The 26,539-nt window shown below is 35.1% G+C and overlaps 2 protein-coding genes across 2 annotated transcripts; one reads left to right on the top strand and one right to left on the bottom strand.

Moving 5' to 3' along the window:
• Positions 1 to 258: 258 nt before the first annotated feature.
• Positions 259 to 16,355, top strand: LOC117926545 (T-complex protein 1 subunit epsilon-like). The gene is made up of 9 exons (XM_034845669.1): positions 259 to 608; positions 1,648 to 1,966; positions 4,609 to 4,964; positions 5,278 to 5,403; positions 5,513 to 5,565; positions 12,331 to 12,433; positions 15,248 to 15,418; positions 15,500 to 15,609; positions 15,806 to 16,355. Exons 1-9 carry the CDS (start codon positions 410 to 412, stop codon positions 15,974 to 15,976), a joined length of 1,608 nt encoding a protein of 535 aa, XP_034701560.1. The 5' UTR covers positions 259 to 409; the 3' UTR covers positions 15,977 to 16,355.
• Positions 16,356 to 17,864: 1,509 nt separating this feature from the next.
• On the bottom strand, positions 17,865 to 20,563 carry LOC117926546 (receptor-like serine/threonine-protein kinase At1g78530). The gene is made up of 5 exons (XM_034845670.1): positions 20,337 to 20,563; positions 19,894 to 20,232; positions 19,541 to 19,795; positions 19,321 to 19,454; positions 17,865 to 18,247 (listed from the first exon to the last, which is right to left on the bottom strand). The coding sequence occupies exons 1-5, from the start codon at positions 20,470 to 20,472 to the stop codon at positions 18,053 to 18,055; spliced, it is 1,059 nt and encodes a 352-aa protein (XP_034701561.1). The 5' UTR covers positions 20,473 to 20,563; the 3' UTR covers positions 17,865 to 18,052.
• Between the last annotated feature and the right edge of the window lie 5,976 nt (positions 20,564 to 26,539).

The raw sequence follows: 26,539 nt of genomic DNA on the forward strand, positions 1-26,539 counted from the left end.
AATTGATTTTTTTTTTTAAAATAGGGATTATTTTAACCCTTATAATTACATATCTCCATTGGATTAACCATCAATAAATGCTTCTTCCAAAAAAATATATATTTTAAAAATATTGTAATTATTTTCTAAACATAATTTTTACAACTAGAAAATAGGAAAAAGAAAAAAAAAAGAGAGAAAAGAAAAGAAAGTAGCTTACGTGTAAAATAGCAGTGACTAAAGTAGTAGCTCAACCCAACTCAAGCCGGTTGGCCTAACCAAACTCTATTCCAAATCTGTCCTTCCAACAAAACCCTAAACCCTACATCTATCTCGTCGTTTGCTCGTAGCACGAACTGATCTTGAAGTGCTTGGAATCTCCCACCAAAACCCTAACCCTAGAAAGAGGGTTTGGTAAATTAAGAAGAAAATGGCCTTAGCATTCGATGAGTTCGGAAGGCCATTCATAATACTGAGGGGGCAAGAGCAAAAGAGCAGATTGAGAGGTTTGGATGCTCAGAAAGCCAACATTTCTGCCGGAAAAGCGGTGGCTCGGATCCTCCGCACGTCCCTCGGCCCCAAGGGAATGGACAAGATACTTCAGAGCCCCGACGGTGATGTCACCATTAGTATGTTCTTCTCCACTCTTTACAACACATGCGTTTTTCCTTTGTTTTGTATTTCAATTGCCATATTTATTTCATTTTCGAGTTGTTTGTTGGGAGATTTGAATTTTATGAAGTAATTTTTTTTGAAATCTGAGAAGTTGTTTTGTACTGTGCAGGGGTGATTAGTTGAATGTAAGTAAGATCGTGATTGGATCTTGTGATCATGGATTTGTACATGATTCCCTGTTTTTGGTGTTTGGCAATGGTGTGATTTTAGATAGTAAATGGTTTTATTGGGGCAAATAAAATAAGGAGGGACTGTGTGTTCAATTTGCTCTGTTAGTGTTATTAAAAACTGTGGTTAGGATAGGAAATAAGACAGATATTTGATGTTAAGATTAATTTTTTCCCAAATTTGGGAAGGTTGTATTAAAATAAGGTTCTCTAGATCCCCCAAGTCTTCTCATTTATTTTTTATTTTTTATTTTTTGCAATTCTTTCTACCCTGTTTGGAATCAAATGAGGGAAAGTAATTTAATTATTGGGAAAGGAAAAAAAATGAAAGAATTGGTTTTTTACTTTCTTTTGTTTGGCATCTGAGAAGAGGTTAAATATGAAGGACTTTTCCAGGGACCTTTTGACCTTGTTTAAAAAGAATGAAGATAAAACTTGATGAATTTCATACAAATTCTGCCACTTAAGATGAAAATGTAATCTGTATTGAGAAACCCCACTGTTGCATTCAATTTCTTCAAACACATTGTTCCAGTTTAAGCAAATACTTTATTTCTACCCCACTCCAAACACATTGTTCATTCCCCTGCAGATGCCCCTTTTTGAATGTGGTATCAGTTCTTGACCCGTTATTCAATTTTTGCTTCTTGATGTCACTGCTGAAACCTTTTTGTGTGGTCATCACATGATGGCAAATGATTATACATTCTCATTCATGCATAATTGTTCTGCTGTTGTATGACCTGACATAGACTATCTTATACCATTGTTCCATGGTTTGATTCTTCAGCTATGATCTTCACTCACCTTTTATTTGTTTTGTTAGCGAATGATGGTGCAACAATATTGGAGCAGATGGATGTTGACAATCAAATTGCAAAGCTGATGGTTGAGCTATCTCGAAGCCAAGATTATGAAATTGGTGATGGCACAACAGGAGTTGTAGTTATGGCTGGTGCACTTCTAGAGCAGGCTGAGGGGCTACTAGAACGTGGGATTCATCCTATTCGGGTTGCAGAGGGCTATGAAATGGCTTGTAGGATAGCTGTTGAACATTTGGAACACATTGCTCAAAAGTTTGAGTTTGGAGTAACAAATATAGAACCTCTAGTTCAAACTTGCATGACCACTCTATCATCCAAGATGTAAGTTCACTCCCCCATCCATCTAGTCCATCATGGGATCTCCATGCTCTTCAATGATGACTTGTGGCATTATAACGTTACGTACAGCAATATCATTGAAAAATTTCTGCCTTAATTTTAATTTTTTTACAATGTGAAAATTACTTTCTGTTTCTAGCAGTCTGCACTAGATTTGACTTCCTTCCATTATTGTAGGTTTTGCCTGCATGTTGGGCTCATTGTGCCAAAATATCTTGTAAAATTCATATGTAAATGGAGGAACTAATCCAAAAGGCACCGAATAGGGTCCAATATATGCACACTAGGAGCATATTCACACTGTACTGGCAGTAACTATGCAGAAAGAAAAGAGGAAAAACTGCACTCCTTATGCTGGAGAACAACCCACACTGCTGAAGAAATTCACTAGGTAGTGTCTCCTGCCTAAAAAATAATCCTCAACCCAAGATTGCTCAAGCGCAAAAAAAACTTCTTTGACTTTGGGAGGAGTAGATCTATCCCCTCAAAGGTCCTTCTATTCCTCTCTGTGCAGATGTGCCAGGCTACAAAGTAAGGGACTCATCATGAAACCTCTGTATTTTTTGCTTAATAGGTTGACATGTGAACCGAGTATCTCTTTGAAGTTCCCAGGAGGCACCAAGAAATCGGAAATGAAGGAAGTGCTAAAAACCATGATTTACAGGAAAATGAATAGCGAATCAACAGATGATCCAATGATTCTTCCTTCCTTCTACATGTATAGCACAGGCTATCATGTTCCTCTCTCCCATCTTGAATGGCCCAAAGTTAGAATTTTCTCTCACCTGACTATCCAAAACCGAAAAGCTTCCTTTGATGGTGAAGTCAACATCCGTAATTCTTTACCTAGGAAAGCAGCTTAATCTCGAGGCATTAATTTTTGATAGAAAGATTTCACTCAAAATTTCCCTCTTATTGCAGCTTTCCATCTCAATAAGTCTTCTGCTCCCCATTTGGAGGGCACATCACTGTAGGTTCTAAAAATACCTTATCAAATCTAATATCCGGTCCATGGTATCTGCAACATAACATCTTCTAATATTTCTATGGTTTTGCTTCTGGTTTGTGGATTATAATGGAAAATGTCATCTTCCATGAGTTGCCTGAAAATGTTGCCAGTCCAACTCTGCACTTTACTATAATTTTTCTAATAGTGAGGATTCATTGAGCTCAAGCTTGAGCAGCAGACTTCTAGTACATTAATTTAACCCATGGAGCGCCATAGGTGAGAAGTTTAGCTCAATCTGTACTTGCTGTATTATCTAGCTTCGATGGGCTAAAGTTCCTCAGGTTGCCAGTCCTTTATTATGAAATAGCTTAATGAGCCACTTACTATAATGTGCTGTGTGCCCATTGCAGTCTGAATTAGCTCCTTTTGTGCATCTATTTCTGTATAATTGTGTCCCTTGACAACTATGCACTATGATCAGATAGCTGATTGGAGTCACTGGAACTAGTATGAAGAGACTCGTCTAAGATTTTTGCTTAATTGTTTAATGTTCTGTGTCTCAACCATATGACTTCTTTTTTAGTTATATCTCTTATATATATATATGTATGTATGTATGATAGTCCAATTAAGAATTCAATTGTTGTCAATATTGAGAAATAAGCTAAAGCTAAAGGTGAAATGATAGTCCAATTAAGAATTGAATAGTTGTTGTATTTCATAGTTTTGGGTTCTGGTTGGCATAATATCAGGAAAGAGCATTACTAAAAAAAAAAAAAAAAAAAAAAAACCAACAAAGAGCACTATTTCTTCCCCCTACCATGGCTATAGTTCTCATTTTAATTTATGGGAACTTACTTGATATACACCTTCAATTTCCTGCTATTCACTGTACATTGGAGCTACTTTCTTCTTTTCTCTTTGCTGCTATTGCTTTTCATATATGTATATATATTATTTTTAAATTCCTAGCTTCTGAGACAAAGTTGTAAGCTTAAATTGTTGGCGATACTTGGGAGTTTTTATTGTATGCTTTGCTCTTTTTGGGCATCATGTACATTATATGTTCTAAAATAGACTCTTCTTATTTACTGAAGCTTAATTGATGCAAAAGTTTTTTATGTTTCACTCTTAGATTATCGGCAATCTTTTCTTGTTTGTTCAGCTTATATGACTCTTTTTTAAGGAGTTCCTTCTCTTGTTTTGATAAGATTTTTGTGGAAGGAGGTCTCATCCTTCTTTACCCTTTTAATAATAGAAATGATGTAGTGTGTTCCTGATATATAAAAGAAAAAGGTATTAGGAAGGATAGTCCTAGAACTATTTTGGCTCTGCTGAGGCGGATGTGAAGAGTGAAAATTGTGTATTGACTATACAAAATTGTGGTTGAAGAAACCAAAAGATCCCTGGAAATATCTTATTAGGTTTTTGCTAATATTTGTCTTTCTGCTCTTTTCCATTCTTTGAACTTTTTGTTTTGAGTTCATATTGACATAAATGGGTTGTGAAGTATAAACATGGACAAGCTAGGAAGGGTAATTGCTATTTAATTTTCAGTTTGTTAAAAAATGTCATACTTATGTGCATAATGATATTAGCTCAACTTCTCTAGATGACTTTATCTTTTATATGTTTCTGTACTGCAAATGTAATGCTTTTCTTATTTATATTGTAGTGTGAATCGATGCAAGCGCAGTTTGGCTGAAATTGCTGTTAAAGCAGTTATGGCAGTTGCAGATTTGGAGAGGAGGGATGTTAACTTAGATTTAATTAAAGTAGAGGGGAAAGTAGGTGGAAAGCTGGAAGATACTGAGTTAATACATGGAATTGTTGTTGACAAGGATATGAGCCATCCACAAATGCCCAAACACATTGAAGATGCCAAAATTGCTATTTTGACATGCCCCTTTGAGCCACCTAAGCCAAAAACTAAGCATAAGGTTGATATTGATACAGTGGAAAAATTCCAGACTTTACGCCTCCAAGAGCAGAAATACTTTGATGACATGGTTCAAAAATGCAAGGATGTTGGTGCAATTGCTGAAAAATTCTATGGCATTTTTGCTATCAAACCTTTTGTTGTTTTTTATGACTCCAATTCATTTATCTTTCTTTCTAATTGTTTTCTTTTTTAATTTTCCTTTGGTTTGATTTATTTTCCTTTTTGGAATGTCATATCAATCACCTATTGTCATTAAGCTGATGTATTAGTTTATATTACCTGGTTTTTAATTGTAAAATTACAATGGTTTATTTATAATGTTGTTTAGAAGCAATAGGAGACTAATTTGCCAAATATATGTTTCTTTTATGATCCCTATTTTTATTAAATTTCAGGATGTTGGTGCTACCTTGGTTATCTGCCAATGGGGGTTTGATGATGAAGCAAATCATTTATTAATGCACAGGAATTTGCCTGCTGTCCGGTGGGTTGGAGGTGTGGAGTTAGAGCTGATAGCAATAGCCACAGGTTGGTGCCAATTTAGATTGTTAGTACTGCTATACCACTCAAAAACTGTTACTATGGCTTTTTATCTTCTGTATTTACTTGTTCAGTGATGCTGTTGGTCTCTTTGTAGGTGGAAGAATTGTGCCGAGGTTCCAAGAATTAACACCAGAAAAGCTGGGCAAGGTATTTTTGCTTCTTTCTTTTTTAATTGTATGAATCAACAAAATTTTTTCCCTAACCTGCTTTTTTTCTCCTTTTGATATGAATATTATTTTGTTGCTGATAGTGTAGTGTTTCTTTAATTCAGAGTCTGAAGAATATTAAGTTCTAAGAACTATGACAAGATTTTTGTTTTTGTTTTTAGTTTTTTTTTTGATGGGCAAACAAATTGTTATTGAAAGGCTTCTAACAACACCCATGGGGAAAAAAAAGAAAAAGAAAAAGAAAACGCAAACCACAATCTAGTTATTTACAGTTTAGACTATCAATGAACTTCCATAATGTAAAATTTTCCAGATGCAACCAGAATTTGTACCATTTCCGATAAAAAAAAGGACTCTGGACCATTCCCAAAAGGATTTAATGAAAATATCCTTGTACTTTTAATTTGAATGCTCTTCTTTATTGAACACTTGATTATTACTCTCTCTCTAAAACAAGTGGAGCGGAGTGAAATGACAAACCTCTTTAGGGTCAGTTTGGTATTGCTGCAACTTTTGGAAAAATTGTTTTTAGTTGTGCTGCAAACAAAAATAAATAAAATCAATTGTGATGTGAAACAATTCAGTACTATGATGTAAAACAGTTGAGCATTTAGTAAATTGTGATTTCAAAATGATGTGGGTTTTAAAAGTAAAATTTAAGTGCCTGATAAAATGGATTATCAAGTTGTTGTCATGTGTAATGACCAAAATAATGCTTTTGATCATGTGAACTGGTCTTTCCTGCTCTCGGTTATGCAAAAAATTGGTTTTGGGGTGAAGTGGATTGGGTGGATCAGGTGATGCATTTCCACAACAAGTTTCTCTGTTTTGGTTAATGGCACCCCTAATGGCTGTTTTCAAAGCTCAAGGAGCTTGAGGCAAGGGGATTCTCTCTTGCACTATTTATTTGTGATTGCAATGGAGGTGCTCAGTTGCCTTTTAAAGAGGGCAGTGGATGGAGGTTTTTAAGGTTGTGAGGTGAAGGGAGGGAGTGGAGAAGGGTTTTAGATTTCCCATTTGTTGTTTGTTGATGACACTCTTGTCTTGTGCCAAGCATCTTAAGATCAAATGACTTATCTATGTTGGTTGCTTATGTGGTTTGAGGCCATTTCAAGGTTGAGAATAAATTTGGATAAAAGTGAGTTAATTTCTATGAGAAGGGTAGAAAATATAAGTGACCTTACTTTTGAGCTTGGGTGTAAGGTGGGTAGTCTCCCTTCCACTTACTTGGGTCTTCCTTTGAGTGCATCGTTTAAATTAGTGGCAACTTGGGATGGAGTAGAAGAGAGGTTTTGTAAAAGGTTTACCATGTGGAAGGGACAATACATTTCCAAAGGAGGGATAATTACTCTAATTCGAAGTATTTTGTCTAACTTTCCTATTTATTTTATGTGTTTGCTTTGCTTGCCAAGGTTTGCTAGATTGAATTTAGAACAGATTCAAAGGGACTTTCTGTGGGGAGGTGGGGCCCTTGAGCGGAAACCACATTTTGTAAGATAAGTGATTGTTTGCTTAGACAAGAGGAAAGGGGGTTTGGGCATTAAGTGTGTCTCAACTCTCAATAAGACTCTCTTTTGCAAACGGAGTTGACATTTTACGAATGAGAGAGAGGCCTTTAAAATCAAGTTATTAGAGGGATGTATGAGGAAGAAAGTGGGGGGTGGGGTGGGGGGTTGTAATTCTTGGGAAGTGAGGAAGGTGTATGGTGTTGGGTTGGGGAAAGTGATTAGGAGGGATTGAGACCTTTTGAGTGGTAGGATCTTTTTCTTGGTCGGTAATGGGCGAAGGTGAAATTTTGGAAGGATAAGTAGTGTGGGCACACACCTTTGAGTGTGTCATTCCCTTATTTGTTTGCTTTAGCAGACTCTAAGGAGGCATGGGTGGAAGATGTTTGGATTTTCTTAATCGAAGGAGGGAGGGGGATGCTTCTCAAGACCTTTCAATGATTGGGAGGTGGATTGTGTGGAGAGATTTCTGGTGTGTTTCTATAGGAAGATTGTGTGTAGGGATGTGGAAGATGGAGTGTTTTGGACAGAGACAAAAAGCGACAAGTTTATTGTGAAGTCTCTATACGACGCCTTGGAGTTGGGTAGCTATGTTTCTTTTCCAACGAGTAGCATTTGGAACTTATGGGTACAACCTAAAGTTAGCTTTTTTACTTGAGAGGCAACATGGGGAAAAGTTTTAACCTTGAATCAAGTTCAAAAAGGAGGGGGGTCCTTAGCAAATAGATGTTATCTTTGAGATATGGATGAAGAGTCTATAGATCACCTCCTTATTTAATGTGTAAAAACTAGGGTTTTATGGGAGTTGCTCTTTGTCCTTTTTGAGGTGCCTTGGGTGCTTCCATCGTTGGTTAGAGAGACTTTACTGGGTTGGCACGGTTTGTTTGTGGGCAAAAAGCTTAAGAAAGTTTGAAGAACAGTCCCATTATTCATCTTTGGAATGGTCTAGAAGGCAAGGGATAAAATTGCCTTAGAGGATGACGTGATCCCAATCCAAAGACTAAAAAGTTCTTTTGTTTGCTTCCTTTGATTAGAGACTAAGTTGTTTATAGATGTTGTCCTTTAACGTTAATTAGATTCTTTGATTGGCTAGGCTCTTGTTGAGGTTGTTATAGTCCATCTTGTTTTGTAGATTTGTCTTCCGTTTGAGTCTTTTTGGCGGTGGGTGTTTAGGTCTTGTATTCCTTGAGTCACTTTTTTGGCACCTCTTTTTAATATATTCTTTTCTTTATCTATAAAAAAAGAAGAAGAGAAAAGTGATCAAAATAAGGTTATTAAATATTTAACCAATTTCCTTTATTTCGATATAAAAATCATCCTTTGATTAAATAAATTATTGTACATTAGTGTTTTATTTTTATTTTTTGAAAAAGGTACTTTCATTTTTCTACTTTTTTTTTTATGGGCAAAAAACAATATATTAAAACAGGACACTCCAGGTAAGCGCCTCAAAGTACACAAGAAGTATACAAAGGACGTTTAAGAGCGCCACAAAAAAGGGGAACAACAAAAAGCAACACCCCCTCAAACAAAGCGTAACCAATCCACAAAATCAACAAGGTGTGAAACTAAATACTCCTTAGCCCATGTCCAAATATTACAAAGGAAAGAAAGTTTAAGTCCTTGGACAAGATGCCCCACATTTTCAAATGCCCTACATAGGAAGTACTTTCATTTTTCTACTTTAACTAAATTCAAGTAAACATATTTATAATAGTAGTTTTTATTTTACATTTTAGGATGAGTAGCATCAAACTCAAATATAAATACATGCTACACATTGATAATAAAAGAGTTCCCAAATTAGGTGAGATTCTCTCATGATCATTGTCGTTTTACTTACTAATCACATTAGTTATAAAGATTATAATAAACCTAACACCCCCACCCCCAACCCCCCAAAAAAGAAAAAAAAGAAAAAAAAAGGTTCTCAAAGGTGCACTAATACCCTAAACATCTTGAATAGGAAACAACTCTTTAGCCTTAGCACATAAGCATTTGTAGATGGATTTCACCTAAAATCTCTCTTTATTCTCCTCCCTCCCCAATACACTATATTTCTTTTTTGTTTGTAAGCTCACAACATAATAAGCTTAAAAAATTGTCTATGCCTCCTCTTTTTTGGCCTTGTATACATCGTGTATACTTTAGGCACTTTTAATACAATTGCTTTACTTATCAAAAAAAAAAAAGGGCTTAAAAAATTGACCCACTCCATCCATTTCCCAATCTTTAAACTCCAAGGACCAATGACCTCCATTCTCCTATTCCTCTCATAGATATGTAACTATAATGTTTTTGGAAGGGGCTATGCTAAACAACATAGGTAAAGCTTATTTAAGGCTCTTTTCACTAAAAGCTTTATAAAAAAGATGGCATACTCATTCTTTAAATTTTTAGGGGGACATGTGGTTTAAAAAAAATGATGGATGAAGGGCTTGAGGCCTCTCTTTATTCTACTTAGCTATAAATCTAGCTTGGCATTTTGGCCACTAATGGGAACAAGAATTTCTAGGAACATTTGGATCATTTTGTTTCTAAGCAGAAGGGCCATTTTCAAGTAGTGCTCAATCGATTATGTATTAATGAGTATTCGATTGATTAGTTTGAAGTTGTCGATGAAAAAGATTTGGGAATGGGGCAACGCCCATGAAGCTGACAAAAAGGGAAGGTTTGTTAGGCCGTATGCCCATGGGTTCAAGATTCCTTGAAAAAGCATAGGTTGACTTAGAGACTTGGGACCTTGGCTTAGCAATTAATGAAGGGAAGCTCAAAGAGCTTTCTCCACTAGTGACTTATGTAGAGGTCATTCCCCTACCTAGTTACCTAACCAAAATCTGGTCCTACTATTGTTGACATGGAAGTTTTGGGTTGAACTATTTCCTCCCCTTCCTTATGTCTTTTCACATCTCACACTAGAAAGCCTCTCACTTCTTTAATATACCAACCTCCTTCCTCTTCATCATACTTACCTCATATAGTTCTCCTCCACAAACTATCATGCTCATGAGCATATCTTCAAAACTATTTGCAAAGTCACATCTTTTTCAGGCATCCAACTTCCTAAGTCTCAACCCAACATACTTTCTATACTTGCAAACTATCATCCATTTAAGATGTATTGTTTCCCCTCTAAGCGATTTCTCTACAAAAAAATCTCTCTAGATATCTTCCAGTTTAATATTCTCTTTTCTAAGAATTACAAATAAAGACATAAAAATTTGAAGGCTCAAAAAATTGTTCTTGGTAAGGATTAATCTTATCTCCCTTTGATAGATACTATCTTTTCCAAGAGGCTATTTTTAATTAATTAATTAATTGATTTATTTTTTTTAAAATTTTTTTTCAACTAAGTACTACATGCCACTAAGTCTTTGAGATGCTTCTACCGGCAAATCAAGATATGTAGTAGGAATGCAACCAACCTTGCAGCCAAACAAATAGGCAAATCTATTAATCTCAAACACCTCACTAACAAGAGCCTATTCACCTTTTTGTAAATTGATTTTTGTACATGACACATGCTCAAAACATATTAGCATCCATTTCCAGCTCCTGAGATGCTCTACAGTGGCCTCACAAAATAGTGAAGTGTCCTCTGCAACTAATATATGAAGGACTTCCATCCTCTCTTCTTCTCTCTCACCTACCTTAAAACAACTTTTGTGGCCCACTTCTCTTGCTTTTAAAATGAAACAGCTAAGAGCTTCTATGGTGAACACAAGAGAGGTAAGTGGAAAGTGCATCACCCTACCCATCTAAAACCTTGGAAAGACTCTGGGAGTGCAATTGACCAATATTGAGAATCTCACTATAGATAATACAAAAGTACACCCGTCTCAACCAATTTCTCCCAAAACCCATTTATCCATGATTGATTGGAGAAAATTTCAGTTCACGTGATCATATATTTTTTCTATGTCCTACTTGCACACTGAACTTGCATTCAAGCTTTTTTTCCTAGAATCTATAGTGTCATTAGTGATCGAAACTGTATTCAAGATTTGTCTACCCTGCATTCAGGATCATTGCGGTCTTCCCCCCACCTCACCCTGCATGGGAATTATGTCACTCCTCTCCAAATCAATTTTCAGCCCATATACTGCATCAACCCACATGAGAAGCCCACTCAAATATATCAGTTCTTGACATGTATTACCAAAAAATGAGGGTATCATCTACTAACATTAAATGGATTTACCTCCACCCTCTTATTGTTCATCCCTTCCATCTCTATAGTCATTTTAAGATGTACTGGGTATACCTTTTAGTGCAATTAGGATTTTACTTGGGTGGATTTCTGAACTATTTCTCCTGCTCTTAAAGCAAGATGTGAGCTGTGATTTGTAGGACCCTTTGTTGCATCAACAATTACTGTTCCATCTGTTGGCATGGTTCCCATATCCACAGATCTTCAATACTGATTTGGACTTCACAAGCCAGTTCTGTTTGTATCTTAATGGAAAAGAGTTTGTAAGAATGTGTTCATTATGTATTTTTTTGTCACATGATAAAATCCTTTCCCTGATGTTTATGATTGTAATGCATTGATGCTCATTAACTAAGGGCTAGTATATTTTACATTAAATATTGAGACTGCTTTGTATGGTTCTCTTGTCTAGCTGTTGGCAATTTCCCATGTATGACAACACCTCATATTCACTGCAAAGTGTGGCACACGTATATCTGTTTGTATGAATTATGATCATTCTGTGATGTGGGCCTGATGGATGAGTGTTCACTCTTCCATAATGAGCCTCCTGCACCATCTTCAATCTCCTGACTGTCACATGCACAGATACATCCAATTACTGCCTGCATCTCTCTGCCGTGTGTGTTTACAATCTTCCTTACATGTTGCCTAAATTGTGAAGATCTATGTAGTGACTCCTTAGAAGAGCTTGTTGCTCATGGTGCCACATCTTTTTTGCATTGTTTCACATCTGATGCTGGTATCTTATTTTATAATTGCTTAGAATGACACTCAAACTATCATCATTTATTATTATTACTCTCACTTGACTATCTTTTTTGTTAATTTTATTAGTTTTTCTTCTTTTTTATAATAGCCAAACTCTTCAGAGAAGTTTGTTGATCATTAAGAATCTGTGACTTGAATTTTATGTATATTATTTTATATTGAACTCTCAACTTGATATTTGTAATTTATCCTCTTAAATTGTGCTTGTACTTTGTGGGTACCAGAAACACTGATATAGTATTCCATGTTATTTATTTAGGCTGGTTTGGTTCGAGAAAAATCATTTGGTACCACTAAAGACCGAATGCTGTATATTGAACGCTGTGCAAATTCAAGGGCTGTAACCATATTTGTTCGTGGTGGTAGGCTTATGTTTTTTCTTCCCTTTTTTCTGTAATGATCATTTTGTTTCTTTTGACATATTATATTGGTTTATAATGCTGTGAGTTGTCATCTGAGCAAAATATTCATTGTGGTCTGGAGTTAAAAACTAGAATGTGAATATGTTTGTTTTGTGTATATATATATATATATATATTTTTTTTTTCATTTAAATGCTTTATAATTAGTTGTTATATCATATATGAATGGCACATTATTTGCTTGTTTATTACATTCCTATTTTTTTTTTTTTTTTCTGATTATTGAGATATAATCTGTTAGATTTAGAGAATTGTGGTAGATACCATCATCCTTGATGGTAAATGATTTTACTAGCTGGTAAGTTTTGCTAAGCTATTAACTTGTTAATTTTGGATTTGGCATGTTCTGGGTTCTCCTGTTGTAATTTGGCATAAGGTTTAGCTTTGTTGATTTTACCAAGTGACCCATTTTATCAAACTAATTCTTGCTTGCACATCTAAAACACTACATTTGGGAAAAGAGATGACATTTTCTGCATTCTAGTTTGATCAATTATTATCTTGTATTCCCTGCATATTTGATCAGAGTGATGATTTTATCCATGTTGTGAGCCGGCAGGAATAGCTCAGTGCTGTTTGGTTGTGCTTTAAAAAGCTAGTACATGAGTTGTTTAATAATCATGTCAGCCATTTTAGTTATGGCTATCAATTAAAGTGTGAATTTTTGTTATGGCCAAGCTGTTTGTGACTTGTCCTTGTTTGAAGGGTAAAGGATAGGTGTTAACATTTCTAGAAAATAATGGTTAGATATTGACATTAAACACCAACCTTGTACCTTTTTCTTTTCCTTTTTTTGTGTGTGTTAGTGGGGGTGGAGGGATGTAAGAAAATTCGTTATGTGACAAATCTGGTACATGGGGATGTATAAAAAGCACCCAAGAAATGGAAAAAAGTAGGATGATAAGGGGTACAAATATGCGAAATCCTGAAAGGGAAGTCTATAACAAGACAAGGAAATCGACAAATCTACAAAGTTAAAAAATAAAATAAAAATTGAAAGTCTTTAACTCAGAGAGTAAGGAGGAAGTTCATTGGAAAAAGGTCTCAATGATTTTACAGTGTCTTATTCCAGAAGCACTGAAGTGCACAAACTGGTGCTGTTTCCCAATTAATCTCCCTTGCATTGCAGGTCTTGGTTCACCAACCCTGAATGAAGTCCAAAATTGATGTAGGCATAGTTCAACAAAGGCCAAATAAAGAATAATGAAATTCTAAAGCTCTAAGCAACTATCCAATGGATTACTAGGTAATCCTCCTACTCTTCCCTCAATTTGTGATCCAATAATGATGTGGTAAGAACCAACCTTACCCATACTAACAAAATGATTAAGAAACTTATTTCTTTGTTGTCAAAATAATGGGCCCTCCACTTTAACAGCAGATGAATCCTGCAGTCCACACATGGGCAGGAAAGGAATAGGCTCATCCAAACTCCCATGATCCCATCCATATATGGCTATAGGAAAATTTTATCATGAAGTTTTGTTTTTCTGAGTCTCCATTCAAGACTGTCCTTGTCCTTATTAAGATTTGACACATAAAGCCTCTGCAAGAACACTGACATGTTCTCTAATCATTTAACTAAAAGCAAGATAGAGTTCATCATGGTCCCAATCTTTCTCCTGTTAATCGTGTACTCTCCCTCACGTCCATCATAATCAGACTCACAGGCATAGAGAAGCCTTCATGATTAATCATTTGTACATCTATATTTGTCCTCAAAGATATGGGTATTTATCTTTAATCATAGGACCTAAATGATAGAGAGCAATGTGCTTGCCAGAGCATTTCATCCCTAGTGTCCTTGCCAAAACCATTGAAGGCTACAATGATTATAGTTCTCCCTTTCTTTTGTAAACATCCAATTACCCTCTTTGGATGCTTTTTTTTTTCAATCCATCATCTGTCTTCATAAATTTGCTCTCTATTACAAACCTCCAAAGCCTTTTGCCTAAGAGAGCACAGGTAATCACTCTCAAAGATCTTCCCAGGGAAAATAAATTCCAATAAATAAAATGAAAATTGAACTCAACACCTCACAAGCCCATATGAAACATCTTTGCAAGCATTTCAATCTATTAGATGCTGACACTGGAATTTTGAAAATACCATGAAAATGGTCAGGTGACTTAACCAAGAACTATGAGTTACAGATGCTTCTCCCCCGTTTTGAAAGATAAAAAGTCTTTTTCATCCATTAAACCTTTTTCCATCCTGGCACATGGTATTCTTTAAAAGAAGATACTGACTACAAATTCAACTACAAAGTAGGAAGTTTCCTTACTTTGCATCTGAAGAGAATTGGTAAAAAAAATAAAAACTTATGGTTTTGACCTCCCAACTAGAGTGAACTCTTTCTTACTCAAATTAACTCTTAGCAGGACTACAACTTCTTAAAAAAACCCGTGTTGTGTGGTAGGCATCAACTACAAATAGTTTTGTGTGGTTGTATAAGAAAGCATGAGAGGGCAAACAGGGAGAAGGAGAGGGGGAAAGACAGAGGCTTGCTATATCTCCTCTCCTCTCATAGGAGCTGGTTGGTCCATAACTTCCATGGGTGGGGGCAGGGGTGGGGGAAGAAGAAGAGTGAGAGATAGGATACCAAAACTAAAAAAAATGGGGAAAAGGAGAAGAGAAAAAAACAATAATGAATGGTAGAATTATTAGAAAGAAATAGTTGAAAACTGAGAAAGAATGGTTTTAAAGGCATTCAAACGATCTTACACAAGATTCTACTGTTTGATGGTGCATTAGGTAACAAAATGATAATAGAGGAGACAAAGCGTAGCATCCATGACGCACTGTGTGTGGCTAGGAATATCATTCGCAATAATTCTATTGTGTATGGTGGAGGCTCAGCTGAGATTTCTTGCTCTATTGCTGTAGAGGCAGCTGCTGATAAATATCCAGGAGTTGAGCAGTATGGTATGAAGATGTTACTCTTGTCTTTTATACCCTTACTGGTAGTTTTAGTAATAATTATTTGCCTGGTTGGTTTACAGTATGCTATCAGGGCATTTGGAGATGCTTTGGATTCAATTCCCATGGCACTTGCAGAGAATAGTGGCCTCCAACCCATCGAAACCCTATCTGCAGTGAAATCTCAGCAAATTAAGGTAAAATCATGCGTGAGATATGGCAGCTAATTTCACTCTGACCTGGAGCTTTTGATTAAATCTCTCTCTCTCTCTCTCTCTCTCACATGCACAGATCTGCACATGCATATACACACCCTTGTGTGCACACTCTGAAACATATGCACTTTCATAATGGTTATTGATTTTAAAATGAAAATTTCAATTTGATATGCAGGATAACAATGCCTACTGTGGGATTGACTGCAATGATGTTGGCACGTATGATATGCGTGAGCAAAATGTCTTTGAGACTCTCATAGGGAAGCAGCAGCAAATCTTGCTGGCAACACAAGTTGTCAAGATGATTTTAAAGATCGATGATGTCATCTCCCCTACTGATTACTGAGATATGGGTACATCATTCAAAGTTTTGCTTCACCTAGATGTGTGCTCACGGTACCAATGGTGGCTTGGGATGGCATCTCAATCACAAGGGATGATATGGCCACTGGACGCAGACTTTCTTATTTATTTTGGACTCTGTTTTTGGTTTTGTACTATCGTCATCGTTTTTGGTTAATATCTTGTTGATTTTGTTGTTTCTTTTTGAAAGGTTTCATGGTTTGCTTGATGGCCATGACCCATTTCCTTATCCTTGTGCACATGGAAACAAGAAAATGAGCAAAAATTGTTGTATGAAAGTATTTTTCCATCTGACATTTTAGGTTTGAGTTTATTCAAATCATATCATACATCTAATGACCAAACTCAGTTGAAATGGATGACTCACACTTGTTCAATTACTCTCTCTCTCTCATGCACATGAGATCTCTCTGTATGCGACATGCAACACTTGAGAACTTAACTAAAGGAGTCCACATAATTGAAGATACTGGAACTAGTCTAGAGATCTGTATAGATGGATGACAAGGTGTAGACAGATTTACAAGTAGAAAAGAGAAGGGGGGATTTCGTCTGTGCGTGTGTTTGTGAGGGGTGGAGGTTGTTGTGCGTTGTTGGGGTGAGAGCAAGATTGTGGTTCTTAGAGTTATACAAGTCTCAGACTCTCAACGACTTCCACTCAACCATGCCATGTCCCTCTAATTGTGCCAAAATTTCCCTTGTGTTTTGTGTGACTTTCTCTCATATACAATACCTACTGTATAGTGTTGCTATGGTGCAGAAACCCTGCCTTTGTGCAATCTTCTTGGCCATATAAATTGTATGTTTTGGGGTCAGCCGTCTGTGTGCTGAACCACTTTCAAATACAGAATTCATTCCTCTATTTTTCTCTTCTTTTTTGACTAGTCCCAACCACTAATCTTATGCTCTGTCCTTCGGCGGAATATGCTAGGCAGGGACTGTTCTACCCATGGTTCTTTCTTTGTGTTTCATCGATCACCAGACTGAAGATCAAGTTGTTCACTTGTTATCCACTTCTTTCTCCTTAATGAAGATCAAGTTCTTATCCACTTCTCGTTCCACCCACCCTCCTCATTCCCGCAAATCTTGTGTTCTTCCCTTGGGCCGAAGATGCTTGGAAGAGATTGTTACATCGTGGCTGTTCGGACATGTTTCATCAAGGAGTTCTTGGGCATCCTTTCACCAGAGTGAAAATCAGGTTGTCAACCACTTCTCATTACCCCCCTTCAACTCTCTTTCTCTTCCTTCTTCGTGTGTATAGTTACATGGTACCTCTCTCTTCCCAGCTGTGTGTGTCTGTAATTCATTTCTCATCAGAGAACGACTTCTCTCTTTTTTTTTTTTTTTTTTCCTACTGAGAATAGAAAATTTAAGGCTTTTAGATGGTTGATGGCATTGGACTTAGATAAAAGATTTACCTATAAAAGTGGGAATAAAGGCCAGGTGTGCTGAGAAAGAACTTGTTAAGGGAAGCTGATGGCCCCTATACTTCCATTAATCATGTTGTAGTTCTTTGAGCTGAGTGTGTTCAAACCACGACTTTTATACTCCGAGAATCATTGTAAGGGGATGATATTGGAATTAGATTAAAGGAGATTGATCAATAGTTTTAGGCCTGAATCAATATTCTTCGTTGATTTTATTAATCCTAGAAGCTATATTGAAAATATTAAAAAATGGAACGGTAATAATTGGAATATGATATAGAAAAATTGAATGAGGGTGGTCATATCTCCTAGTCCTAGGATAATGAACCTCATCCGTTCTGCCTATGTTATCCTCTATCTTTCCTCAAGAAGCAAATCCCATTTGAATCCTACTATATCTTTCTTGTCATTGATTGCCTCAATTGCCAGGTGTTTACATACATTTAACACCATGCAAAATAAAATTATTTGCAAACTTCTGAATTATTTTCAAATTTTAAAGTGTGTGGAGTGGGTGGTTGCATCCCTTTTTTATACTATAACTAGGTAAGTTCATTGTTTTTGAGGATAATGAGAGCTTTTGTCTCGATAGCTTTTTGTTGTCAAGAGCATGATGCAATGCAAGTGTTACATTAGGAAACATGTTTATTTGATTTTATCTCCTCAAGCATCTTGAGAACCTCAGCCATGGTTGGTCGCTTTGATGGCTCGGATTCTAGGCATGTTAGTGCAACACAGAATACTTGGTTGACTTCTTCCACGGGACATGAATCTAAATTACAATCAATTGCTTGCTCTTCCCTCTTCTCATCAACAACTGCTTTCACCTGTTTCAGTATGCACATTATTGTTGTCAAATCTTGTTTGTGGACGAAGTCTAAGGCTAAAGATCAAGAGAACACGACAATACCCAAAACTAATCTGTTGTATTTGTGCATGCATTTATGATTATATACAGATAAGAGTAACTAGTGTACTAGTGTAGGTGGGCATGAAGTGTAATGGTGGAAGATCTTGTACTACAGTGTGTGTTGGTTTCACAAAGCCAGACTACCAAGAATATTTGGGTCCTGTCACATTTTGTTGAAACATTAGAAGTTTCCTTTTGATGGAAGTAGGGAAGTGCAGGATAATACTCTGGCTCTGGTACGCTCAAACTTCTCAACAGAGTTTTTACAAATAGTTGGTGGTGAAAGGCAGCTAATCAATGATCCAGGTTTATGCATATAAGGAACAAGTTCCTTGAATCTGTAAGGCTAGATTTCATGAATGTGTTAATTGAACTGACTGCTGCTTGTGTATTGGGTGGACTAGAAGCCTTATTTAGAAGTGTTGGTTTCAAGTACGATCACTTACACTTTCTTTTTGGCCTTTTTTCACTTTTTGTGAATGGCTTTTCCTCTGAGACTTGTGGGGTGTAATGCAAGGTTGCTTACAAACAGAAACTAGGGTGATCAGATTGCTAAGATTTTACCCTAATTGAGAGACACTAGGAGAGAGTAAGGAAAATTTGTGGACAAAATGGTTGTCTTGTTGTAAACCAAATCCACTGGACATGATTTTCAGCCATGAGATCATGCTGAAAACCATTTAAAAGGCCCATCTTTCAACAAAAAGTTGAAGTCATATACTGGATAGTGTAGAGGAATGGTGGATAACCAGATAATTCAAAGAATAGAAACAAGACTTGAGAACATTGATAATTAGATCTTCTTCTGAGCAAACTTTGAGAAAACACGGGTACTTTGTGACAATGGTTAAGAGTCTTCTAAAATTCAAGGGTGGAAACTTTGTTGTTGGTGTTGTTAATTTCTCGGACGGGGCCAGATTAGTGTAAATTAACCAATGCTTTCAACCACTAAAGAAAAACAAAATTGTAGAGAGTTCTGTAGGACCTTACCCAGGTCACCAGTTTAGTCCCTTCCTCAATGAACGTCTCATCCATCGGTCTTTTACCTGTTAGGAGCTCAAGCAAAACAACCCCAAAGCTGTAAACATCCCCTTTAGCTGTTGCTCTACCTGTTTCATAATACTCTGTGGAAAGCACCCCACTATTAGACAAATGTAGAACACAAGCACATACACACACACACACACAAAAGAAGAGGGAGAGAGGGAACCTGGAGCCAAATACCCAAAGGTCCCAGCCACAATTGTGGAAACATGAGTCCTATCTGGTTCCATTAATGTGGCTAGTCCAAAATCTGAAACTCGAGCTTCCATATTATCATCAAGCAGTATATTGCTGGATTTGATATCTCTATGAATTATGTGAGGGATACAGTCATGGTGAAGATACGATATGCCCCGTGCTGCACCCACTGCTATTTTGTATCTCGAATGCCAGTCCAGAGTCATCTTGTTGTTTGATTTTCCTGCATTTGGGACAAGAAGAATCCTTTTACAATTGGGATGAGGAAAAATAAAAATCATAAACTAAAGAATTAGAAGAAAAATGCATGGAAGTGCAGACCATGAAGTAATGCATCTAAACTTCCATTTGGCATTAGCTCATATATAAGAAGATTGTACTGAGGCGATCTGAAGTAGCCATGAAGAGTTACAATATTCCTATGCTTGATATCTCCCATTGCTTTCAACTCTCTCTCAAACCCCTTGTCTCTATCCTCACTCCCCCTATTCAATCTCTTTACTGCAAATGCAATCGACTCATTCACCGTGAGCTTGTACACCGTCCCATACCCTCCTGATCCCAGTATATCCTTATTTGTCAGCTTCATCGTCTTCTTCAGAAACACATCCTCTGTCAGCCATCGCATCAACTCTGACCTGAAAATCACCATCTTCCCAACTGGGGTTTGCCATATTTTGAGATGTTAGCTACCAACACCTGTTCTTAAACTCTATTGCAAGTTTTCAGTTCTAGAAGACCATCAAGATTCAATAAGCACGTACCTGATATGCTGTCCTGGAAAATGCTGTGCTTTCTCTTCCATCTCTGGTAGAGGAGAAATGAAATGATGACCTTGGACACAATGAATGCTATGCAGCATATTGTGATATAGAAAGCTAAAACCCTAACGTTGCCCATGTGTTTTCAAGCTTAGAGAAGCTAATGGGGCATTAACAACTTGGAAGATGGGTTCAACAACATGGGAATGCAATTCCATGTAAATTTAAACATTAATAGTAATACAGACCATTTTACTAAAGAAATGAAGCTGACTGAATATAGTACCAGTTTTTCCTTCTTTTTGGGGAAGTTATTGTCTAAAGAAATACCTCACACTGCAGCAAACAATAATAGAGCTTCCTTATTGTGAGAGGAGTAGCTTACTAAAGTGAAGGAGAAAATTGCTTGATGAAGATATCACTCATGAGAACTCCATTGCATTTGTTAGCCCCTCTACTTTTAAGTACTTCTAATATAGTTACCCAAAGATACTTTAATTAAATGGAACCAAAAAGGAAAAGGTTTTTATTGTTGAAAATCACTCTTAGGTCTGTCAGACAATGCATAGCCTTGATAAGAATTAGTTTGTGTGTATGGAGGATCTGGATTTCCATATTTATAAACCCATTTGTTCCAATAGAGAATGATTATGAAAATCTTGGAGATATATCAAGTATATTTTGCAAAAGTTTCTTCCTTGGAAAGGGTTGTTACAAGAGAGTATGAGATGATGCAAAATATTGTAGAAATATCTAAAAATATCATTAACAAAAAAAGACATGGCAAGGTAAAAGAAGGATATTATGAGCTTGTTAGTGAAGTGTTTTTAAAAATAGTTTGAAAACTATTGTCCAAATTTGAAAACATGTTTTTCGTTTTTTTTTGGACAAAAAAGCACTTTTTTGAGAGAACTTATTTAGAAAATAGGATGCTCTTTAAGAAAACATTTTATTTTTATTTGTTTTTTAAGAGTTTTTTTATTTTTTTTTAAAACAATTATATGATGATAGAGAATGATTGAAAATAAAACACTATAAAACCATTATTTTTAAGAAATATTTGGATATATAGAAAATATGTTAATAATATTTCAAAAATTTAAACAAATTTTTATTTTAGAAAATATATATATTTTTTGAAAATTATTCTTAAAAATTGTTTTTTGAGAATTGATTTCGAAAAGTTTCCAAACAAATCCTATATTTTTTTCAATCTCGGGAAAACATCAGACTTTGGCATTTGCTATATCTCTGTGCACCAAAATGATTTTGAAATTGCATTTCTGGCTGATAATAATATTCTTGATCATATTTTCTACAGCTATCAATGGAGTTGGCTTCTTGAATGCATTGAAGATCAAATGAAAGTGGACGCACGCATGAATTCATGTGAAACTCCTATCTGTTTTCTACCTAACACTTTCCTTTCCCTTCCCATTAATACGAGAAAAGTGAAATCGTCCAACTTTAGAGAAATTTTGCATGTGAAGGAACCTTCTCTCCATTCATTCATCGCATGACAAAGGAGTCGTGCCCAGATTTGCTTCTAATGCCTTTCTTATCTCATCTAAGGGCTGACTCCCAACTTAATGCATGCCAAAATTTGATATACCGTAGTTTCAAGAATCTCTAAAGTTAGATATTTTAAAATCTATTTAGTCATTGATTTTTTTAATGCCTAGGATTAACTTTTAAACATCTACATATAGCTCAAGAATGAACTATGGACACTTTTACCGCCCACTATTAAGTTGAACTCGGGGTTGGATTGTAGAGAAGACAAAAATGGAAAGGATGTGAAAAGTAGAGCTACAACTTGGATATGTAGGTTTCATTTTAAAGGGTTTGAGCAACTTAATTTGTAATTTGTATTGAGTAGTGATTAAATTATTAATCTGAATTAAATTTAGGTTAAACTTGTGTTGAGGGCTTGATCAACCCGAGCCTAACCTAAACTAGATTATATATTTATTGATTACAACTTTTGATTCATTTTATTGATTATATATAGTTGAAATTGTTGGATTGATTGAATAGATGAGTAATATAAATTTACACATTCACATATTGATTTGCAAAAAATTAGTTAAATAAATATTACTTTTATTTATTTAATATAGGTTGATTGATAAAATAATTAAAAAATGGATGTTAAACTTATGTGGTACTTATCAACCCAAATAGTCCAAACATAAATTTATTAATATGAGCCTAATTTGGCTTGAATTTGAGTTTAGAAAACAGGCATAAATTAGGCTTAGGTTGAACAACTTGGATTGATCTTTGGGTTGGTTTGTGTTAGGACAATGAGTTTACATTGTATGTTGGCAATTTTGTTGTAATTATTTTTTTACTTAGGAAACTTTTTAGATAGTAACTTACTTTCTATTGGAAATTCAATGTTGTTGTTCATTCAACTAGAAAGTTACAGGCAAGTCTAAAAGGGTTGAGTAAAGATAAATTAGTTTTTTCAGTAAGGTATAGTTAAAATGGAAATTTTAATTGAGTGAGAATGTTTTAATTATTTGGAAACAATTTTAAATTGAGAAGTTAAGAAGAAAAATCTTTCCAAATAATAAAAATAATTTGGAAAGAAATTTTAAAATAGATTTTTTTTTGAAATCTTTTTAATTTAAAATATGAAATCCTTTTTAATTATTTGGAAAGAATTTTAAATTGAGAATTAAAAAAAAATATTTTCAAAATAATTTGGAAAGGAATTTTAAATTAAGTATTTAAAATTAAGAATTTTAAATAGAAAAAAAATTTCAAATATTTTTTTAATTTAAAATATGAAATCTTTCCAAATCTTTTTCGAACTCTTAAGTTTCAAAATTGTTTTTAGTAAAATATGATTTCTAAATTGATTCCAATTCCACTAGTTATTTTATTTTATTTTATTTATTTTATATATACTATACCTAAATGGTTTTTAGGGAACACATTGAGAGAGACTCAACCTAACTTGTCTTGTCATTCTTAATCTCTCAAGAAAGATTTAAAGATTGAATCTTGGGTTCTTGGAAGACCTACATCCCTTCAATGAAACTGAGATGTATTCACCAGAACAATTGGAGATTGTTGCGTCGAGGACGTGGATCAAGTTGTAAGTTCTAGAGAGTAAGTTTTTAGCGTAAAACAATCAGGTAAATATGTGTGAATTGGTCACATGTAGTGGATTTAGATTTGAGATCATAGACCCTATAGTTTTTTATCAGTATAGTTAGTGTAAAGGTTTTTCATGTAAAAATTCTTGTGTCCCTTGCATATTTATTTGATTATTTTGATTATCCCTAATATCTAATAAGTTAAAATTGAGTTAAGAATTCAATTTCCGTTTTAATATATATATATATATATATATTTTAAATTCATCCACTCAGCCCCTTTGGGTGTTACCCTACTGGATAATGATTTTTCAGTTTAGACTTAGACAATTTGAGTTTTATGTATGGATTTGAGCTTGGATCAAATTAATGATGCAAAAATAATGTGAGGTTTTAAGACTGTTAATGTTTTCTTCCTCAACCCAAGTACAATTGCATTCAAAAAATGATATATTTATTAAATTGGTTATTCGATCAACAAATGCCATTCTTTGACATGTGATATAATTTTTTTGTTAAACTAAGACCCATATGAGTTATGATCGTTATAGTAACTTGGTCATATCCCAAAAATCTAGTATTAGCTTTGTACATCCAATGTCTTTAAATATCATAATTGAGCAATACTACTCAAATTGGAAACTTTGCAATTTGATTTTTTAAATAGACATGCCACTCAAATTCTCCTTATTATTATTATTTTTTACGAAAAAAATTACTTTATCAAGTATATTGTTGAAGCAAATTGATAAGTCATTTTAACTTGTAACATTTTTCTTATGTAGATATTATTTGAATTGACTATTAAGAAGTCAAAAACATTTTTGTAACTCAATAAGAGCTTTCATGCTAGTTTGGTTAATTTATTCAAAGAACATGTAACTTAAAAAAGAGCTTAATATGGAAGTCAAGAAAGATGTTCTTTAGTTCAAAGGGCTTTGTTTTTCATATACAATATAGAAACTGATGTTTGAAATGCAATCACCTTCTCCTCTTTTTTTCCTCATTTCCTTGAATTTCTTGGTCAACTATATATCCAAGGCTAAGATCAGGTCCTCAACTTAGGCCTAGACTACGACCTTTCTATTGAAAGACAATCATAGGTACTTCACCTCCTTCACCCGATTCATCAATAGCTCATGGTACTTACTAGAAAACTTGACTTACAAAACTAGAGGTAATCATGCAAGGAAAATAGTTAGAAACTAGAAAAAAAAAAAAAAAGCAAACAAAGAAAAGTAAGTAGAAGAATGTTCATACCACGCCAATTGTAAACTCAAAGTGCCGAGAGTCCAAAGGTGAGGTGATCTTATTCAATGCTTGAAACTCTTCTTATGACACTCCTTTAGAATATCATGTTGTAGGCTTATGCCTAAAGAGCTTCACATAGTGAGGTCCCACTTAATGGAAAAATCAATCATTTGGGGGGAAGATGCCTTAGGAGTTATTTGAGATGACATATGTTGTGGAAAAAGGCTTGATATGTGTTGAGAGAAGCTGCTAGGGAACATAGCTTCTATAATGAGAGAAGGGGACAACTATGCCTTCTCAGGTTTTTTCATCTTGAACTGGGTAAACTTCTCTCCTACGACCACCATCTTATGAGGTGGCGTCATAGGGATCCTAAGAGCCTTTGACAAATTTGGGATTAGGGTTTTTATTTCTTTTATTAGAACCCCCTATGAAAGTAAGAGGAAAACATTTCAAATCTTAGAAGGGAAGGATGTAGCTATGTAAGAATATGAAAATTTATATAGTGGCCCCTCAATGACCCCCATCTAAAACATGGTCCTAAGTGTATTAGTGAAGCACTTGTGGTCAACTAGCTATAGGGAAACTCGAAGTACTCCATTCTTTGGTCTTGGATCTTGTAGAATGCATGCTAACTATTCCTAAACTTCTCTAGATCTAAACACAGTGGAAGAACATGACAATCAAAACCATAACAACATAGATCTAAAGAGAAAAACATCATACTTGTGATCTAGATGTTCCCAAATTGATTCCAATCAGATGAAACATATTATAGGCATCATAAATCTCGTATACCCAAATATTTTCTGATAGATCACTCATTTCATGGATCTCTGGCACAAGAGAAGGTTGGTATCTCTACAAGGAGGTAGGGTTTTCTTTTATGGAGTTTGGGAAATAATGACCAATATTTATGCTCTCAGGGGGTTTACAAGGCTTTCTTATGATCTTAAATGACTTGAACCCAATTTGGGCTTGTTCATTTAGTCTAACCTACTTGTTCTAATTAATTAATTATCCTTATTAGACTCCAATTAATTAATTAGACTAATATGAAAAGACCATTTATAAGATCTAGTGTAATATCGTATTTTACCCCAATGCCTTTATACACACTAACAAATTATAAATCATAATTCCATGAAAGAAATGTGTTGCGATGAATTAGAAGCTCAAATAAGAACCATTGAGATCTATAGGAAAATATTGATTGCCTTAAAATCCAATTTTGAAGTTGACTTAACATCTCACTATAGACAATTAATTGCACTCTAATATCTTATGATTTTACAATGAGAGAAAGCTTGGGTCCCTAACCTTCTATCCATTACATGCAGACTACCCATGAATTGGTTTTTATAATCTAACAAAGTATATGCTATCATCATCTTAATATTAATTCTCAAATCCTTGAATTATAGATCCTCCTATTTTGTAATCAAATAACATATTTTAGCTTATGAAGAGCATATAACAAATTCTGCTTAAGGAATTACTATGATCGTAGGTTTCCTAATTGCATGTTCTTGGGATCACCTAAGAGAACACAATGTCTCAATTCCATGAGATATCATGATGTTTCTATCTAGAATGCCTGTTGCCAACAACCTCCACAATAGTGACTCAATCCATAGGGAGTATATGACCACCTTAAGGTTTCACCCATAGGTTAAAGCCTAGGTGTCATAGATTTTGTATACCCAAAGATCTTTCGTCTGATGACTCTTTCCACAAATCTTTGGCACAAGAGAAAAGTGCTCTTCTTTGAAGGGAGGTTAAAATGTTCTTTTCTAGACTTTGGAAAACAATGGCCAAAAGTTAGGCCTTATACCCCTAAGGGGGTTT

Source organism: Vitis riparia, chromosome 12, assembly GCF_004353265.1.
Source record: "Vitis riparia cultivar Riparia Gloire de Montpellier isolate 1030 chromosome 12, EGFV_Vit.rip_1.0, whole genome shotgun sequence".
NCBI lineage: Eukaryota > Viridiplantae > Streptophyta > Magnoliopsida > Vitales > Vitaceae > Vitis > Vitis riparia.

Bases quoted from the DNA above. Each gene is read 5' to 3' on its own strand.
- LOC117926545 (XM_034845669.1), top strand. From the start codon at position 410: ATGGCCTTAGCATTCGATGAGTTCGGAAGGCCATTCATAATACTGAGG. The intron at 4,965-5,277 runs GTGCAATTGCTG...TTCAGGATGTTG, and splicing joins TCAAAAATGCAAGGATGTTG to GTGCTACCTTGGTTATCTGC. The intron at 12,434-15,247 runs GTAGGCTTATGT...ATGGTGCATTAG, and splicing joins AACCATATTTGTTCGTGGTG to GTAACAAAATGATAATAGAG.
- LOC117926546 (XM_034845670.1), bottom strand. From the start codon at position 20,472: ATGGGCAACGTTAGGGTTTTAGCTTTCTATATCACAATATGCTGCATA. The intron at 20,233-20,336 runs GTACGTGCTTAT...GGCAAACCCCAG, and splicing joins TTTCCAGGACAGCATATCAG to TTGGGAAGATGGTGATTTTC. The intron at 19,796-19,893 runs GTCTGCACTTCC...TCCCAAATGCAG, and splicing joins TTTAGATGCATTACTTCATG to GAAAATCAAACAACAAGATG.